We start from the raw sequence: 20,282 nt of genomic DNA on the forward strand, positions 1-20,282 counted from the left end.
TTAAAGATGAGGCGCGAGTGAACGCCGTCATAAAAGCATGATCGGGGAGTTAGGGTGGATACATAGCCTTTCCGCATCGACATGGGCCAAAATCATGCCCACGTCGCTGGCAACGGCTTACTGATTACGGCTTATCCATACTTCTCGCGCGAAATGAAGGCCAAGCGGAGCTCTACCCTGCCACACTGATCATTACTATCGTGAGGATACACCATACCCAAATCATGCACACTTTTAAGAAAGTAATATTTTGAATAAAGTTCTCTCAACTCCAAAATTATGAAGGTGGCCCAGGATTCCTTTGTTTCGTGGCTAGCCCAAGGTCCAGAATTAAATCCCAATGGGTGTTCAGATCTGAATGCATTGGCTTTCATGAATTACGGTCTGTCGTCGATATTGAGTATAAAATTACGGGGGTGTTACATTATAGCAAGCATCCAGCGTTTTATGCGAGGCGAAAAGTACAATTTTCGATCCTTAGATGCAAAGGCCCATCTCATCCATTCAGCATAATACTCACCAATACGAGCAAACGGCAGCATTTTGACTGTGTTGAAAGATTTTGAACGCTTACAAGAATCAGACACTTTATGGGTCAGTGCAGGACTGGAATTCAGCCATTACATAGACTAGAACGCATTTTCTGCATGTTGCGCTTCACTGTAGCCGCCGCAGTGGATTTTCGTCCGGAGAGCAAGCCATTTATACATATCGAGTCAGAGAAGGCGTTGTGCTCATTTGAGGTTGTTGTACAGGAAATTTTTCATCCTTTAATTGAAGATGAGAAACGAATGATCCTTGTATTAGACTAAAACTACTACTAAATAATGATGTCGCATGGGTTTCCCTGGAAACAGAAATGAATTCAGCCGAAAAAGATGCCATAGGTGCTCTCTGATAAGCATGAATCACTTCAACCTCCAGACCCATTCGGCTCTTGAATGATAATTAGGATGCATCTTCCACACAAGTTGCACATCATGGTGTCTTCCCGCAACGTTATGACACCATTGAACTCGAACGGTATTCCCTAAACTAGTTGATTTCCCCAGCCATCAGCATGCGGCACAAAGCCCAACATATCGGATAAAGCTTACTTAGAGATTGATGTTGAGCAAGGATGGCACCAAGTTCAGGACCTCTTGAAGGAGACCCTGGGGAGCTGTTACAGCACCGCTCGGGTCAGAGCAGCCCGCCTAGCATGATAATTAGCACTCAGCGTAACGGTCAGTGGATATTGATTGGAAACTCACCAAGACACCACGGCTAACAGGGCAGGTGAATTTGACATCACCAGTCGCACAATTCTGGATGGCCGAATTATAGGCAACGCAAGTAGGGGTACCGCCGCCAATTGTACCGCCGCCAATTACACCTCCGGTGAGAGTCAGCCCTTGAGCTGCGATAAAATTACCACTGCAACAGAGAGTAATTGCACTCTCCGTGCCGAATGGCAGAGATACAATGCCGGAACCAAGGCCATCTCGTTGAGGTGCAGCCAAGCCAGCCGCAGTGAAGCCGAGGACGGTGGCAATAGTGCTGGAACGCATCGTGATGATATTAAAATTTGACAGAAGGTTCTGGCTTGATGAATTTGTTTGCCGTTCGAGACTTTGTGTTGCTTCTGAATTGGATGGAGATGTTTGATTGATGAGTAGGAAACAGAGCTATGAAAGGTCATTAGAGGTTTATATATCTTTTAGCTGCCCCTACGCCTTGTCAATAAAGGTTCAATGAATGCATAGGGAGGTCAGGAATGAATAGGTAACGGCATGAGGGCAATCCCTTTGCTACGGTCACCTCCAGTAATGATTCCGTGATTTCATACAATAACTGTTCATTCTCCCTGTGTAAGGCCTCCTGTGTCTACTACTGTTCCAGTCTTAACATTGCAATATCCACCTCCAAGTATGGAACTAGTTGTCCCCATATCGATGCTTTACCAGATGGTGACAAGTAGTCGAAGAGAAAGAATACTGAATTGCTCGGGCCATTTGGAGATATGAGCTGCATACACATTGCTCTATAGACGCTCTGACTTCATCAGGGTCCAAGGCCATCCCTAGGCATGATCATGGCCCCTGGATCTATTTCAGAAATATTATCATCATTCTCTGCGTATTTGCTCGGATCATCTTCAAACATGGGGCTGGGAAGTATGGTTTACTAAAAAGCCAAGGACAACAACTATTAGAAGCTCCATATGGAGATCACAGGGCTGCCAGTATGTGGAAATGATTGACTTACACCTCTGGGAGAAGATGACAGTCTCAAACGTATATATTATTCTCAGGTTTAAGGATACTTTGTTGGATCTCCGCAAGGCATCTGGGATATGCTAAGTTACAAACGCAGGCAAACGGTTCATACAGCTGCAAACAGAGACCGAATTTGATTAATCATACTGCAAAATCAACATCACCAATCCAATATCATCCAATAACCAGGTCATAAATGCATTAAAAAGTAAACTACATTCGCGAGGGTGGAGATAGTTTAGAATGTGCCCAGGCCTACAGCCGCGTCCTTTCCAAGTACAGACTGCTCCAAGTCACTTCTGCATTGCTTGTTATTTTCGGAATGAAGACATGTTAATACTACGAATCGGGGTTTTCGTGTCAAAGAACGTGGATCGGAGCTACCCAGCCCATATAGTCCACAATCAGAAACATGAGTGCAACCCACCCGAGGTGAAATTAATGGTTATCCGACACGAAATGTAGAGAATTCAGGCTGACGTGGGCTATCCTCTTGGAGCTATGGCCATTAGAAGGTATGACTCTTGATACTTCCCCTGTTTATGATTTGTTCTCCCTTGCCGAAAGCCGTTAAGGTCATGTTGAAGTATGCTTGTAGCTCTATACTCTGGAAAGTCCCATCCTCAACTTGGGCGACGGATGGCCTCTGCTAAGACCTGAGATAAGACAGTTTCAGCCTAGGCCCTTAAAAGCTACGAGTCCTATCTTGAAACAAAGCCAATCTAGCCCACATACGTGTCTCCGTTCACGTCTCAGACTGTCCAGGTCATAGTCGAAGGCTGCAATCCTGACAATGGCTGCTCTGATGGTATGCTCCACTTATTCAGTGGTCTCCTGCACCATTAGTACAGCAACATCCTGATACCTACATTGTCTGGCCTAATGCTCCGAGACAGCTTAGTGGCTATGCAGCTGCTTTCCTCATGCCAGGAGACTGTATAGGTCATTGATAAGGCTCTGAGTGGATCCCCGTGTGTGAGATCGACGGCTTTCGAGGCTGAATGCGGAAAATTCACCAGCAAAAGAGACTTGGCGGCTGCAGGGAAACACACGCAAACCCCCAATTAAGTTTCGATAATTTTGCCTTGGAATCAACAGCCGCCCAACTTGAGCAATATGGCTATTTAAGGACGTATCTGCCCCTCTGAAATTCAACTTTCTTTTCCTTTCTTCCTCAGTTTGACTTCCTTGCTCGTCTCGGCCTATCTTACTGCTCAATCGCTCATTCTCCTTCTCCAAATCCTACCCACAGACCCACACCGAAGTATACATGCACTAGAGCAAGGTGACAGGTATACTTCATTGTGACTTAGTGGCTTGGACACTGGGGATGGAGAAGGATTGGCAAAAGTGGGCTTTTTTACAGGCAGTAACGCAGTCAAGCTCCGGATGTTGGAGCTGACTGGTTCGGCCAAGTTAAAGTCTTTTAAAGTGCATATCTTCCTAGCAATGCTTATTATCAAGTTGATTTGCGACGCATGTGGTCAATCAGTCCATGTTCAAGTCTCTCTCTCACATTGTATTTATTAGCCACAAGCTGTATATTCCAAGACTATGCACTTATTCCAAAACATGATCTAATTCTTCGTGACCATTAAAGTTGTTCCTCGGACCTTGTAATACAGAGTATAAAATCTTACAGAGCTATCAGTTCACCTTTTATGTGAGGGGCTTGCTATAATAGGGGATAAATACATCCATTCGTATCAATGCAAACATTATCGTTGGATGGCTCTGAACACCTGTACCAACCTCTTAACGGAAGTACTTGTCAGAATGTGATAATTGACCTGAAAGCAGCACGAATAGCCGAATACATAAGAAGATACAAGTCAGGAAGGCAAAGAGTTGTCGTCCGATAACAATTTCTATGCCAGAGACGCAGTGCCTTCATCAATCTTGATAGTTTCATTAGATCACTCTAAGCTGAAGTTGATCTCAAGATTTTAGTTGGTTTGATGGCCTGATAGAATCATTTACAGGTAGTCTAGATTATGTTCTTATATTGAGACTTCAGTAGTTGTTGTCTTGTTCCGTCTATGGAGTCGAGGTGTGAGTTAAGCTTCATGTAGGTAAATATATATAATCAGCATTCGCCAATTCTCATTACGACCATTATATATCACCAGTAACCAAAATTACTATGATAAGACTAGCTAAGGAGACATTTTATTACGATTTAAATAGGCAAAAGGACAGTATCGGATCCCTGCATGCGTTGATGTTTGAATACTACATCAGAAAGGTAGTATACATAAAATGTGGGCAACTCTATAGTTCAAAGCATGGATTTTTAGGCTGCTACCCCCCAAACAATAAGTCGTATAGATATAACAAGCTGATATCAACCAACATACAAAGAAGGAGCCCTTTATGGCTTCATGATACAGACGTTGGAGATTCAAGCTCAAGCCTCTGCGACTTTCCAACGGGACCCTTGGGTTCAGCCATTCAACAATGGCTGTAATACTGCTTAGAGGCTTAGAATCAGGTATAGCTGCTATACGGATGGTTGTATCGGTCTTGTAGGACCGTCGCCCAATGCAACTGTGTGGCTCAGTCATAGTTCCAAGTAACCGCCACATGAGATACGAGCCCCTCGAGGGGTTGTAATTGCCATAGTTGGCTTCCCGAATCCGTTGGTTTTCTCAAGGATTGTAGATGATGCACTCGGCACTGAATTTCATAGAATGAACCTTGCGTAAAAGTGGGTGATCTTTCTTTCTCCTGACTCCATGAAGACACACTACTTAACGATCGCATTAAAACGGACATGATGCTCGGGAGGCTTAGGCGAGCGGCGGGACTGCGAGGAAAACCCAGATATGTATCGGGAACAGGTTGACTCCTAGTCTTACGTGGCCAGGAAAGGTGTGGACCTGTTCCGTGCATCTTACACTTGCAGTTTTGGCGTTCATCTTTTGAGATTGGAGCGCATGGCCAGCACTGGTTGTTTGATTTATCGCCGACTTTCGGGGCACTGAGGGGTCTCCCGACTGAATTGGGAGACCGGAGCTGCCGCTAGAATAGGGAGAGAAGATAGGAGCGGTCCATAAAGCCAAATTGTATTAGTTTCCTTGTACCTGCAGTGAGTTAAACATAAAATATCTCTGAGATATAGAGGACTCATACGCCAGTTGATTTTCTGAGACGGAATATTATGCAGGGACTTTTCCACTCTCCACCATGCTCTCCAGAGGGAATTCTCGAGCCGGTAATATTTACTGAGATTCTTCTTTCTCTTGTAAATATACCACCAGAGGTCCTGAGTCATTGATGGATGGGATAGATAATCCACATTTAGTTCGGGAGGGCGCTCAATCATGAAATCATCTAGCACTCTAGACCCGAAATCAGACATTATATTCTGTGTAGGAGGGTGAAGTATGAGAAAGAGATTCATTTGATGAGATTATCCAAAGGTACTATATGGGATCAACTATGATGATAAAACATCTAAAGAACCAGTTGTAAGGCCAGCATTTTCGAGGTATCGCTTATCACGTCACTTTTTAAACAGTTTTAGCGGATTAGGAAATGCCCTGTCTCATTTCATGCTTCACTCAGACAACGACGGGAACCTATCGATGTATTTTTTTTACCTGGAGCCGGAGAGCTTAGGATATGCATAATTTGTACCTCCGAATAGCTCTGAGACGCATCTGTTTGCAAGGACTAATGTATGCAAACGACTTTTGTCATCTTAAGGAGTTAAGGGGCGGCAGTCTATCTCTTGGCACCTACTATTTTCCTGCCCTGGTCTCCATGCGCCAATGATTACGTTTTAAGTTCGAACTTGAGATGACCATAGCTGTAAATATTGAAAAATGAGGCCTACTATCCTGCACACGGTAAAGGAGGTTACGTCGCATAGCCATAGCTCGAGGTGACCATAGCGAAAGAACCTATCTCATTTTATCCTACTCTAATGGCACTTAATCAACGGATGGACCCCTAAAACCAAATGCGTCCTTTTTGCCTTAGATTTTGCTTTTCCGTCATAAAATGCGTGACGTAGAGTAGGTTCGACAAACTCTAGGCTTTCTATTCATGATACAGATGCTTCTCTGCAAGGCCTAAGCCATTAGTGGTTTTATGCCAAATATACACTTAGTACGTGCCTTCATGCAGATGATAATAGGTGGATTAAGGGGTTTCTGAAGTATTACAACTATTAATATCCTTAGGTACAGCCTGGATGAATATGCTGCTCTTAGCATTATTGATCTCTTATCGGGTAGAGACGATGCTGCCTTTAGAAGTACACGTAAGATACCCCATACCACTCCGTATTGAGCCCAAATTATTCAGTATGCATATCATATCATTGTTGGGTGCACTTTAGTTACGGGTATATCGACTCCGAATCCGACGATTCGTTGGGCGAACAGCAACCACAACTTGAAATCCTCCTGAGGCTATAATACAGTACCATAACTTTTTCAAATGGTATTAGGTGGTACTGTTCAATATTGCAGCTCGATCTTATCTGTGGCTAACTCTTGAGCACACTCATTCAAACCCTTCTACATTCCCGCCATTGGCTTTGATAATGCTGCTCCGGCCAATTTGACGCGCATGGATTCCCAGGCCACCTCCTGACCGGTGCTAAGGGCAGCAGCAGGCAAGGGGACGACGGCGAAGAACAATCAAAATGTTTCAATAAATATTGACCATGTGTTGTCCCAGTCCAGTGAGGGTATGTACTAGACTACCCGCTTAGGTCTTGATGGCTATGTACACGTCCAGGAATGTAGAGACTGTACGCAAAGACCTACGTGTAGGTGGAGCTACTGCACTCGAACTGGTTTCTTGTGCCTTAGCTAAACATCTTTGCTGCCCAAGGCGTACACAATCTCGGTAAGGACAGAACTATATGAAGATTTTAGTGGCCGTTTCCATAGGGGCAATATTTGCCAAGGTATATGTGAACGGAGCGCATAAGAGATTTTCTATGCCCCTCTTCGGTCCTTCAAAATATATCGGTCAGCCAAGCCTCAAGTCGTCAAGGAAGAGAAATATCCGCCAGCTCCGCAGACAGTCAACAACCCTCCCTTCAAAATGGACCACGCCCAAAAACACGACGAGCCACATTTGAGGACAACAGCCAGCATTAGAAAGGAAGGTTTTGGACTCTCTCATACCGCCCGATTACCCCCACGTCCAGGCTATGGAGCTTCTGGAGTCCCTACTGTTCTACGAGCCAATTACTTTGAGTTGATGCTGGATCCTAACCTCCGCCTGTACCGGTACAACGTCGAAATTTGTCCATCAGAGAATGGCATGGCAAGCAGAGCTCGGCCGGGCCCCATACCAAAGCGTGTCATGCTCTCCCTGTTACGGACACACTTTTACCAGGAACAATCCAATATTGCGACTGATGGCCACCAAACCCTTATATCGAGCCGTCGTCTTGATATTCCTGATCAGCCCCTACCTGTCTCTTCCGATACAAATAATACCTACCACCTCCGGGTTCGATATACCGGCACCCTCGCATCAGACGAACTTGTGGCTCAATTAACCTCGGGCCACAGAGAGGAGGGGAAGGTTGGTCAAAAACTACCTGGCAAAGACGAATTCATTCAAGCGCTTAACATCATCATCGGCCACTATCCCCGGTACGCCTCTTCCCAATTTGTTTCAGTGGGCTCCAACAGGCACTTCGACATAAACGACAGGCCGATCAGCCTGGGAGCAAGCCTGAACGTCTTGAGGGGCTTATTTGTGTCGGTTAAAGTCATCGATAATCGGTTATTGGTAAACATCCAACCAAAGTATGTGGCATGCTACGAGGCGCAACCCCTCGACCGGCTAATAACGACATTTTTGCGCGACAAGGGCCCCGATATGGGCCAGCTAGCAGTGTACCTGCGAGGCCTGCGCGTTCAACTTCTTCATCTCAGATCGAAGATGGGGGGCCGGAGATCTCTGCCACGGATCAAGACGATTTTCGGGCTGGCGATGCCAGGGGACGGGAGGAACATGGCCTATCCTCCCATCGTGCGCCGTCCTGGTAGTGGAGCTCAAGATGTTCTGTTCTTTCGACAGAATAGCTCGAACTCGCAACCACGGATTAGAAGTCCAATGCGAAGGAAAAACGCGACATCGGAAGGCTATACGACCGTGTCGGAGTATTTTCAGGAAGGTAAGTAAAGCCGTGACGTCCGAAGCTCACCGAACTCAGCTGATCGCTTGAGACGTCACAATAGCACACGGGATCATCCTGCGCGATCCGTACCTCCCTGTTGTCAACACTGGGAGTAAGGCCAATCCATCATATTTCCCTCCGGAGGTGTGTTGGGTGGTGCCTGACCAGCTGTCGCGAACTCCACTTAGTCGCTTGCATACTCGTCAATTGCTTCGAATGATTGAGGGTAATAGCGGCAAGGACGGGGCTTTGAGAAAAAACGCGAGCTGGGACAGTCTGCATTGGCAACAAGGGCTGACAAGGAAGATCGAACGGCTTTTAGGGCCGCCTGATGGTGTGGCATGCTTGGTAAGTGTTGATTATAGTATCTTCTGGTATGTTACAAGCTGCCGTAATGCTGACAAGTATCACGCATCTTCGATTACCAGCGTTCTTTCGGATGCTCCGTGAATGAAACCATGATCACTGTACCTGCCCGCAAACTCTCCGCGCCAGCGGTACATTATGGTCATGGAAAGGAGATCCTGACTCAGGCAGCCACATGGAATCTACAAGGGGTACAATTCTTGACACCAGCACGCGTCAGATGTTGGACTGTCATGTCGATCGTCAGCCGTAAGCCAACGGCAAAATATGATCCACGGTCGATAGAACCCGCCCTGGCCGGATTTCGCGACAAATTAATCGCCCTTGGCATTGCAGGCTGCCCGCCCCACGAGCCCGGCGTTGAAGTTGACATGTCAGCTTTGGCGACATACCGAGAAGGCCCTACTGGTCCGCGGGAGCAAATGCACAGATTTCTCCGTGCTTGCGGGGCTCAGGCCCGGCAACATGAGCCCAAGTCCTTTTTCATGCTAGTCTCTCTTCCAGAGCCGGACGAGACTCTTTACAGTCTGATCAAGTACCTGTGTGATGTCCAGTACGGTATTCCTAATATTTGTGTCGTAGGTGAGAAGCTCATCCGGGCAAACGACCAGTTTCTCGCCAACCTCGCCCTCAAAGTCAACCTGAAACTAGGGGGCTGCAACCACATTCTCAAGAGCCTTGGCACGAACCTAGAGCGAACTATGGTGATTGGGGTAGATGTGTCACATCCAACGCAAGAGTCTAGCCCCTCCATGCGACATTCAGCGCCCAGCGTGGCGGCCATGGTGGCCTCTGTCGATGGTGGATCCCTGTCCCACTGGCCAGCTGCGGTCGCTGTGCAGGAGTCACGGCAAGAGATTGTGACTGGTATAGACCGGCTACTGAGATCGCAGCTACGTCTGTGGCAGGAACACAACAATGGCAATCTGCCAGAGAACATCTTGATCTACCGCGACGGCGTGTCGAAGTCGCAATACAAAGCCGTCCTCGACATCGAATATTCCCTTCTCCGCAAAGCATGCGACGAAATATACTGTACTGGGCCAGGGGCGAATCCCCACTACACTCAAGGTTGCAGACCCGACCGAAAACCGCACATATCGATCGTGATAGTGGAAAAGCGCCATCATACGAGGTTCTACCTCGATCAGGCAGGCCCGCGGAGACAGAATCCCGGCAATGGCACCGTTATCGATCGTGGAGTGGTCGACGACGGACTATGGGACTTTTACCTCCAGTCGCATACAGCGGCGCGCGGTACTGCCCGGCCTGGCCACTATGTGGTCATTTATGATGAAATCTTTCGACGCTATCAAGACGGGGATGACAAATTGTCTCTTGTGCCGGATGATCTACAGACGCTAACGCACAGTCTGTGCTACGGATATGGTCGGGCAACCAGGGTACCTAGCGTGGTTCCGCCAGTGGTCTATGCAGATCTGGTTTGTTCCCGTGTGCAATGCTATCTCAGCTACCTTCGGGACCAGGGACAAGAGGCACCTGATCGGATTGACCTCCATCCTGTTGTTCGAGATACCATGTTCTATATTTGAGGTCTCTGTGTGGCGGGGTTGTTGTTCTCAAATGAACTTGGGATCTTAGGCAGTTTTGCATAACGTCGCAATCAGGAAACGGGCATTTCCCCAGGGCAGGGAGATGGTAGTCACTTCTATACTTCGTATATTTAAGCGATGGGTTGCAGTAAGCAACTAGTCGTGCTGTATGCCTAATCTACTCCACCTATCAAACATGTTAGTCCGGAATAAATCAAGTTTTAAAATAACGTGGAATAATAACTAAGCAGGGCGTTCAGTCTCCTACTTCGATGGAACCTCGTGCTTCCGCACCCAGTTTCCACGCGCTCAAAGGCAACGCTCTTTCTTCCTGCTTGCTGAAAGACAGAGAGTCTCGAGAGAGAATCTGCAGAGGTATCTGTAAGAATATCCGCATGAGAACAGCAAGGCAACCAATGAGGAAACCAGGATTGGCAGGCAGGGATCAAAGCTCTGAATCGACAACAGTGTACATTTTGCGCGAATGAGAATCAAGACTGACCTTTCAAAAGTCCATATATTGGCACGAATATCGGGCTCGAACGGTCGAACTGCGTAACTTGACACATATGAAAAACGCCGTGAAAACCCCGAAACTCAATATGACAGGGGCTGGCTAATTGGCGGCGAAACTGTCGCCTAGGCATCCCCTACGGTCTAACCCCCTGCCCCAAGCCCCACAACGCCGGCTAACAGCTCTGCTAAGACATCTCGGCATTTGAACTTACATCCCGACATCCCGCTCGTAGTTAAAACGCCATAACCCATCGTTGTTCGGCTGGGCTTGGGGCTCTGGACTTGGTAGTCACTTAGGGCAATTTTTCTATCATATAACCGGGAAATCGGCACGACCACTCGTCATGGGACAAGAGGCACAAAAATCACCGCCCAGAAAACACGATGGGATGTCCAATGTACTTTTGTCGGAAGTGGGGGCAGCACTCCATACATGTGCTTACATATGCAATAATCCGTAACTAACTAACTAGTTATGGTCCAAATATTTGTCATGCCCCAAGACACTTTACCATTGAGGAAATCGGCACATTGCTTCCAATAGGTGTCGTGCAACTTGTCAGAATCATTCAGGTCTATGTTTAATGGTTTGCTGTGCGCAAGGTGTTTCTCGGACGTACATAAGACGTCTCTCCCTAGCCAGGACATACTGACAGGATAGAACCATACATCTGGAGATAGGGGCTGGCGCAAGCATGATACATTGCGGAAGTAAGGCTTTGTTGAAAGATGTCCATGAGCATCTCCTGGCTGGCAGTGATGGCCAGACAGTAGATATAGGTATAGCGAGTTTCCCAGAGCTCTGATGGGCAATATCTAGAAGGCGTAACGAACTTTGGGGCAAGCTTGTGCACAGCCTATCTCTTCATTTTATTGGCCTGGGAACTTGGTTACCTGTGAACACACCTGCAATTGATTGGCAGCAAGCCGGCGCCCAATGCAGAGCGGTTTAACCGCCTTCATCAGTCGCTTTGGGAATTGGTGGTCAAACAATCAAATTCCGTGATGTAATGTAAGCCAAGGGCGAATCATTTTGCTTTAAGGCCCCATCTCACGTTGTTTTTCCTAGTAACTGCTAATGTTAGTGGCTTAGTGCTAGTTTTATCCAAAGCAACGTTTGAATTAGAAGTATATCATGTAAAGCAATAATCAGGGGTTATGCTTAGCATTAAAGGCATTGACCTAGCGTATAACTGAGCTGGTTTACTTCGATGGAATATGAGATCAATTGGGATATGCTACAATTAGCGCATGTGTTGTTGCCCAATAGCCCAATGATCCTTTTTAAGTAGTTTGCTATTACCACGTGATGTATCTAGGATTTCCCGCCTTGAGAGTCAATCCCTCGCAATTTGAATGTTCCCGCAAGACTCGTTTGATATGGCGCACCAAAGAGCCAGCAACCTGAACTAGAGAGAGATACCTTCTCTTAAAGAGCATCCCATACTGCACGCTGTATTCCAGACGTGGCTTCTGTATTAGGTATGGCAGATTGTAATTTATCCAAATGTTTAATTGCACTGGACTATATTTAGCCTCTCGCTCTATGGCTTGCATCTGTCAGGACGGACTGTCGTCACCAAGGTATATTTTCGATCGGTTATAACTGCAGCAAAATCAGCAGAGTTCCCAGCCTGCTGCTCTTGGGAGATTATTGATCGACTGACCGTTTACCATTTATGATCTGACTGTTGTTCTAGAAGATGTTCAGGATATGCATCGGCGGCCAATGGTAGAACATCTTCCATGAATTCAAACCTCAGATCGGAGAAAAAGTTCTGGCTGGCAAGAATTGGTGGGACTGCCGCATTTGACACGTTTTGCAAAGTCCAGTCAGAAACGCAGGTTTGTTGGTAGGGCCCGTAACCCAGAAGCGGTGGTTGAGTGGCTCCTGGGAACAGGTGGCCGGTGCCGCCAATGGTGGATAGGTCCTGGGCAAAAGCATGTGGTGGCACAGTATTGTACAGGGCATCGAATGAGTAGCCCATTGGGAGACTTGGCACCTCATTAGGGTTGACTGATGGTGGTGTGTTGGAAGCCATAGTGTTTATCCCGAGACTAACATGGGGCTCTGGAAGTCCATCACTAGGAACAATGGGTGGAGGGCTGCGTTGTGGTGGCTCGATTCGTCTTTGATGAAGGCAGTCCCGCTGGTGTTTGACCAGAACAGATCTGCGAGTGAACCTATGTACGTGAGGCAATGGTCAGTAGCAGTCCCATAGGCAAGACCGGGTAGAACCTATAAACCAAACCTTTTGTAACATTGTCCAATCGAGCACAGGTATGGCTTCTCTCGTGTATGAACACGCAGATGACGGGCGTATGTGGACTTCTAAAGTGCAAATGGATGTCTTAGATTCTCGGAGCCAACACTAATGAGTCTGATTCTTGATAGACACAATATTCATTATCACAGGGCATCTTACATCGGCAAATGCTCTGTTACACCCCTCTGCCGCACAAAGAAAAGGTTTCTCTCCTGTATGCGTCCGAAGGTGGATCGTGAGTGCTGTACGCTGGTTGAATCTTCGTTTGCAACCGGGTATTGTGCACTTGAATGGCCTTTCGTTTGTATGAACTAAATGGTGGCGAGACAAGTCGGCGCGACGACTGAATGACTATAATAAGAGGGATGGTTATTACCCTAAGCCGGATTTGTTTAAGCTTGAAAACTCACCTTGTTACACTCTGGATATGTGCACTTGAAATCTCGGTCTGCTGTTGAACTCATTGTTGGTCAGACGGACGTACTAATATAACTCCGCCAGAGTATACCTTGAGCACATCCTAGGTCTGCGCATTAATGGAATCTTGGGGTTGGAGGGGGATGCATTGTCATTAAACCCGACCAATATGTGCCATACAGAAGGGGTCAGTCATTCTGGAAGTGGAACGAGAACGAGATTTCGCCCTGGTGACACAAGTTGCCTTACTTAGTATAGCTACTACTAGTCGTTCTGCAACCAGTAAACACTTATTCCGGACCCTCCCTATGAATACATGCTTTGGTGCGGAATTTGAAGAGTGACCACTTTGTGAGCAGTTATGCTTGGCTCTGGGGAAGAGGTACCTGACAAAATACATATCGTGGACGTAGCTACATGATCTACATCAGGGATATTCATTTATTAACGATATTTGTACAGCAGGATGCCAAACCGACTTGTAAAACTTAAACTTTCCATATAGTGGTGGAATAAAGAAGACGGCTTTGATAATGACAGGCATAATGTAGATTTTCTTAGGGATTGTGCACGGTCGACAAATTCAGGGTCCTTCCCAGAAGGGATAAGCATATTTTGCCTCTGTGCTGTTAAGAAGCTGGCGCTGTGCCAATGCGCTCTAAGTCCCCTTTCCATGTCACATATGAGACAGTCAGTGCAAGGCTAAAGTTTTATTTACACCAATAATCCATAAGCCGAATTCCCTTACAGTCATGTAGAAGGGCCGTAGTTGCTGAAGGCGCCAGACGGGACCAGCATAGTTCAAGACTGGCAGATGTTATAGGAATACGTAAGCCCATTGCGATTTTTGGAATGATACGGTAACTTATGTTTCTAAATTAGCCTATTTCTTTGTAACATGCGAGCAATCCTTGGGACATTTGACATTTCAACAGCATCCGGCCTCGCTTTGCGTGCATGAAATGGGGCGAAGATCCAGTATGGACACGGGAAGACGTCAATTTCATACCGGCCTTGACTGATGATTCATTTTCTTAAAGAAGCAAATGATATTTCAGCCCTTCGACTGGATTCCAGTTATCTGCATTACCTTTTGGGTAATTAAGGGGAGACTGACTGTCATCATAATTAAACTAATGCACACGTTGCCTCCAGAATGATACATTTAATGACATATGTGACTAAACAAAGGCATGATGGCTGCCCAGTAGGATAGACCTCATTTTGGCTGGGCAATTATGTGTAATATGGAGTGCAATGCCTGTGCTATGGTCATATTCTGCTGTGACCATGAACCCGTAAAATGATATCTTTGTTGCCTTTTCCTTGCGTAGAGCATTTATCACACCCTATGATGCGCCGCTATGGTCATGTCAAAACACTCTTTGAGTCTACTATCGAAAAAGATCTAGGCTATCCGCTCGGTGCTCAGGCCATTGTATACAATGTCCCCGCAGAAGTTCTCGCATGTCTCCGGGTTTGCTACAAAGGTCCCTTATGACAGAAATAGAGTTAGTGGCTATTTCTTTTTTCTCTTTTTTCTTTTTTCTTTTTTCTTTTTCTTTTTTTTTTTTTCCATTTGTCATTTCGCTTTCACCTTTCTTTGGCCGTTTCTTAATGGATGACCGCTCTGACAAGTCTCTCTCTTCAATAAGCCTTGCGTTCTCCTCTTCTTCCCGTTTTTATGTGCTTCTCGCAAGAATTAGAAGAGTTACTGCTCATTTCCAGTTATGTCTTAAAAGATATTGTTCGTTAATATGCTATCTAGATTTAATTACAATTATGACAGTTATGGTTCTGCGGCTTTCTGACAGTCGTTAGACACTGATGTCCCTGACTGCCGACATCTAGTTTATACGTACCTTTTAACCCACCTTTGCTATGTATCTACTCTCTCTCTTCGTTTTCTTTCTCTATCCAGACATGATTTTCTGATTTGAAAGCTACGGAGTTCGTTTCCAATGATTCGGCACCACCAGATATTCTATGGTGGATAGGGTAGATGAGTTCAACCTCTTTACCACTTTCCAGTACGCTCATTTCAACATTGAGGCTATTAGAGATTTATCAGTTATTATACTATTGATAGTTCCTTGCTACTATGTCTTCTACTTTTCTCACTTAGTGCTTTTGATGGTGCCAGTGAGCTGTACCCCACAGGTCAACGCTCTCCCCACATTTCATTTAGGATTGATGATCATCGGAGGCTGCTGAATGACAAATACTGTGTTCCAGAAAGAAAGCATTAATAAAAAGGCTAGGGCTTTATCGTCCCACAGGGATCATGCCTGTTGAACCTTGCACCGGAAGCAAGATGTCAGGCAACTTCTAGCAACCATAGGGAATAAGACTGCACAGATTCAAAAGCAACAGTAGTTGGCATTAGTACTGGTGTTGGACTAGGCGCATGTCTCATAACATTATTAAGAGCCATGTGGTCCTAAAGACAGAGGCACTAGTAAAAGCTACAAGAGAAATAATAATTCACAGTAAACTGTGTCTTAAATACTTAACTATATGCTATTCCTGCTAGTACTATTATTATACCTGTGGCAGAGCTTCCCTCAACCAACACTCCCAGAGTGTTTGAGATGGGCGCAGGAGGGCAATCTTAATCAGTCTATATTAAGTAAGATTATTTCTTAAATAAGCTATTCATGTGTATATATCCAACAGACTTTCTGTAAATATCATCATAGCATAATATTACCTAGTGGGGTACTCTTCGGTACTGCTATGCTGCACGTAAGGCCCACTTATCCTTCCAGCAGGACATGTCCGGCACTTACTCGCAGGTGGAAAGTCATCCAAGCAGGCTTCTGGTTACGAGGAGACGGAGGATCTGCAGAGATAGCAATACACTGGAAAAGAGTTAAGAGTTGGCCATGAACTGCAACCCCACGATGGCGGACAGACAATCCTTGAACAACACTTATCCTCACCCTCGTATCATTGAATTATCCACCAGTGCTTGCCGCACAATTCCATTATCTTCGGACGCCAACAGTGTCATGCGGTGCTCTGCAATTTGCACGAACCTTATCAACCCCGCAATCAAGGGGTAATTGAGGCTATTCAGCCTGTTCCAGCCGGTTCCTGGGAACTAGCCTTACCCCCACGGCATTTTATCCGTGACTCTAATCACCGAAGTCGCAAACGGTGTTTCATCTGAAGAGTAGCGCTGACTCGCTTCCAGTTTCAAGTGGATTCCGTGCCATTAAATGTGGAGTCCCGATTCTGGCTGGCTAAGATATTCAAGCTTTACCCAGCCGAAGCCTGATTCTATTTTCTCCATGGAGCCAATTCGTCATAAGGCTGTGTCAGAAAATCGGGGCTTCGTCCGTGACAAATCCAGCGGGATTTACACGATCTGCATATATATAAGAAGCCATAACTCCCTTCTACCTTCATAGCTGGGATAGGACAATAAGGCAACGGCAAAATGACTCTCCTTCTTCTAGCTAGCCTGGCCGCTGCGGCCAACGCCCTGACGGCCACTGTCAACATAGGACAGATGTTCCAAACCATGGATGGGTTCGGCTTCTCACAGGCCTTCGGCCGCGCCAACGACCTGTACAATCTCAATTCGGACCAGCGCCAATACGCCCTGGACCTCCTCTTCAGCCCCACCAAGGGAGCAGGCATGACCATCCTGCGCAACCGCATCGGCTCTGGTAGCAGCGACAGCATTTTGCCAAATTGACCAGGCTCCCCGAACGCCACGCCGCAGTATACGGATCTCGGCACAGACTCGAACCAGGTGTGGGTGACGCAGCAGGCCGTCAAATACGGGGTGAAGACCATCTACGCGGATGCGTGGAGTGCCCCGGGGTTCATGAAGACGAACAACGACCAGGCCAACCGGGGCTATCTCTGTGGAGTCACTGGAGCGAATTGCGCGAGCGGCAACTGGACCCAGGCATATGCAAATTACCTGGTCAAATATATCCAGGACTATGCGGCGTTGGGACTGGATATCACGCACGTGGGCTTCCTGAACGAGCCGGATCTCACGTATGTCTCCCTTGTACTTGCTCAGCAGCGGTGTCAATACTGACGATATGTAGGACAGCTTACTCCTCCATGCTGTCGGACGGGATCCAGGCCGCAGACTTTATCAAGGTGCTGCACCCGACCCTGCAAAAAGCAGGCCTGAGCCGCGTGGGCATCAACTGCTGCGACGCGATGGGCTGGACCGCGCAGAAAACTCGCACCGCACAACTCATCTCCGCCGGTGTCGAGAAGCTCCTCTCGCGGATCACCTCGCACTCGTACGCGTCTGATCCGACCAGCTCCATGGGCGCCTCCATCCCCGTCTGGCAGACCGAGAACGCGGATCTCTCCGACGCGGGCACGTGGGAGACGACCTGGTACTCTAATGGGGGACAAGGCGAGGGTTTCACCTGGGCGCAGAAGATCTACACTGCGATCACGCAGGGCGGGGTGAGCGCGTACCTGTACTGGGAGGGCTTCGAGAAGGCCACCACCAACTCGTGCCTGGTGATTACAGATGGAACGAATATCATTCCTTCTGGGCGATTGTGGGCGTTTGCGCAGTGGAGTCGGTTTGTACGGCCCGGCGCGGTGCGCGTGGCCGTCTCCGGGTCCACTTCGACGCTCAAGATGACTGCATTCAGGAATACGGATGGCACTGTTGCGGTGCAGATGATTAACAGTGCGTCTTCGGCGACATCGGTCACCGTCAATGGGTTCTCTGCTGGTTCTGGCAAGGCATACCTCACGGATAACAGCCACAATAACATCAGCGGGACCAGCGTGTCGCTTAGTGGAGGAGCGGCCACTGTCAATGTTCCTGGATATGCAATGGTGACTGTGGTACTATCGTAGGAGACACCTCCTCCAGGAAGACTACGACTAAGACTGTTCCTTGACTACCGTCGCGGCGCATTGTGCTCAGAGTGGAGGATAAGGATGGACGAGCATACCTTCCAGGTGCAGATCGCGTGTTATTCCCAGCGTTTTAATTACTTCAAGTACTTTCAATGATTCGATTTTAGACGGGCTACTTGGTAATATACAGTCGAAAGAGGCTAGACCCTGACCTGAGATATCACAACCATAGTTGAGCCTTGAAGTGAGACATTCTCAGGTAACCTTCTTGTTCTTGAAGCTCCCTCGCGGAAGTCTATGACTCCTGAAGATCAGTTTTGATTCATTTTACATCCGCCTATTCTATAACGTAATGAATGAACGATAGACCAGATATTCCCCATCTAAATACACCTTTTATACCCATAAAACATTTCACTATAATCGAGCAAGACCAGCTTACTCTTCTCTATCCTTCTTGGTAGGAACTTTCCAAAAAAATGAAGGTCACCAATACAGGCCAGTGCGAACGATGCCATCAACCCAACGTAACCGTAATTCCCGCAGTAGCCGAGCAGCTCTGCGTCGCAACATCATCCGACTCCTGATACACCTCGCTGCAGTCACTGTCGCCAGCCGCACAGGTCACGGATGAGCAACTCGAGTCAGTAGGTGTAGCCGAGAATCCCTCTGTGATGAATTCCGAGTCCGAGTCCATGTCAATTGCGGACAAGTCCCAGTAGAGCGTGTCGCTGTCCTTGGTATATTCAAACTGGAGGACACTGGCCTCGCTCACGGTGGTGGCCATCTTGATGGAGATTCCGCCGCCGTCGGAGTTGGTCTGGTAGGTCTCGGAGTACGTCTCACCGGAGGCGATGGTTTGCATGGCGCTGGAGGTATCGGAGGTGGACCACAGATAGACGGTGGTGTCGAGGTTGTTTACAATCTGGACGCTGCCGCTGCCGCTGCTGCTGCTGGTTGTGGCGCTGGGGCTGGCACTGGTGCTGGCGGAAGTGGAGGTAGTGCTGATGCTTGCGCTGGAGGTGACAGTTGCATCAGGCCTAGTCATGCTGCCACCAGGATAAAATTGCGGGAGGGCCGAAACAGTCAGCGCAAAGGCTGCTGGGAAAAGGATTTTGGAAAAGAACATGCTGATTACCGATTGACCGATTTAAAGGAATGTTAGGTTTAAGGAGAGACTGTGGCACAATGGCAATTGATAGTAGAAAGGAGAGTGCGAGGATCAACCTCGTCTAGGGAATGAATCTGTAAAGGGAATAAAGCTGTAAGGACTGCTTGCTTTGCATGGGCAGTCAACAGGGTCGTGGCATGCCCCTACTATATTTATATCCCATGGTGGAGCAGGGGTGCCGCGAACACTTGATCAAAACGGTCAGCGCATACACGTGGATAGCGTGATAGCGTGTTTGGGCCCTGTTCTCATCGATCGGGTCCATTTTGATCGTGAGCGGAGGTTACGACGTTCTGTAGGCCGCATCTACATCTGTCGAGGCTGATGCTGTTCAGGACATGATACGAGGGCTAACACAGCCAATTGAATGGGGAACTGACACAGCACTAGCGCCGTTCTTAAGCGTCTGGACTAATAATACAGCGTGATTTGCCTTGATTATCCACTGTGGTCTCGACTCTCGAATCCAGACCTTTTTGCGGGTCTCCACTTGGTCAATTGGCGTGACTAAAATCGTCAGCGCATTACGCACGCAGGAGAGATGCTCAGACATGGCGCTTTTAGGACTCGCCAGTGTACCATCGGGTATATAGTTCTCTGCCAGGTACTCATGGCACAAGAAAAAGACCGAGTATGGCTCATCCATGGTAGTGGCGCAGTCGTCAGCACGTTCATCATCTGAAGGACTTCGTAGCCAAAGCGAACCTTAATTTCCCACGCAGGTCAACTATT

The 20,282-nt window shown here is 47.4% G+C and overlaps 5 protein-coding genes across 5 annotated transcripts; 2 read left to right on the forward strand and 3 right to left on the reverse strand.

The window, feature by feature from the left end:
- Positions 1-1,097: 1,097 nt before the first annotated feature.
- Positions 1,098-1,550, reverse strand: Aspvir_009598 (uncharacterized protein; the record flags this gene model as incomplete). Its single annotated transcript, XM_043272737.1, has 2 exons — positions 1,098-1,196; positions 1,254-1,550. The coding sequence occupies 2 exons, from the start codon at positions 1,548-1,550 to the stop codon at positions 1,098-1,100; spliced, it is 396 nt and encodes a 131-aa protein (XP_043128672.1).
- A 5,769-nt stretch (positions 1,551-7,319) lies between these two features.
- On the forward strand, positions 7,320-10,328 carry Aspvir_009599 (argonaute/piwi family protein; the record flags this gene model as incomplete). Its single annotated transcript, XM_043272738.1, has 3 exons — positions 7,320-8,406; positions 8,471-8,757; positions 8,838-10,328. The coding sequence occupies 3 exons, from the start codon at positions 7,320-7,322 to the stop codon at positions 10,326-10,328; spliced, it is 2,865 nt and encodes a 954-aa protein (XP_043128673.1).
- A 2,186-nt stretch (positions 10,329-12,514) lies between these two features.
- Aspvir_009600 (uncharacterized protein) lies at positions 12,515-12,886 on the reverse strand (the record flags this gene model as incomplete). Its single annotated transcript, XM_043272739.1, has 1 exon — positions 12,515-12,886. One exon carries the CDS (start codon positions 12,884-12,886, stop codon positions 12,515-12,517), a length of 372 nt encoding a protein of 123 aa, XP_043128674.1.
- A 4,084-nt stretch (positions 12,887-16,970) lies between these two features.
- Aspvir_009601 (uncharacterized protein) lies at positions 16,971-18,376 on the forward strand (the record flags this gene model as incomplete). Its single annotated transcript, XM_043272740.1, has 3 exons — positions 16,971-17,202; positions 17,236-17,542; positions 17,596-18,376. 3 exons carry the CDS (start codon positions 16,971-16,973, stop codon positions 18,374-18,376), a joined length of 1,320 nt encoding a protein of 439 aa, XP_043128675.1.
- A 520-nt stretch (positions 18,377-18,896) lies between these two features.
- Positions 18,897-19,508, reverse strand: Aspvir_009602 (putative GPI anchored cell wall protein; the record flags this gene model as incomplete). The annotated part of the gene is made up of 1 exon (XM_043272741.1): positions 18,897-19,508. The coding sequence occupies one exon, from the start codon at positions 19,506-19,508 to the stop codon at positions 18,897-18,899; it is 612 nt and encodes a 203-aa protein (XP_043128676.1).
- Between the last annotated feature and the right edge of the window lie 774 nt (positions 19,509-20,282).

This window comes from Aspergillus viridinutans (assembly GCF_018404265.1).
Source record: "Aspergillus viridinutans IFM 47045 DNA, scaffold_8, whole genome shotgun sequence".
NCBI lineage: Eukaryota > Fungi > Ascomycota > Eurotiomycetes > Eurotiales > Aspergillaceae > Aspergillus > Aspergillus viridinutans.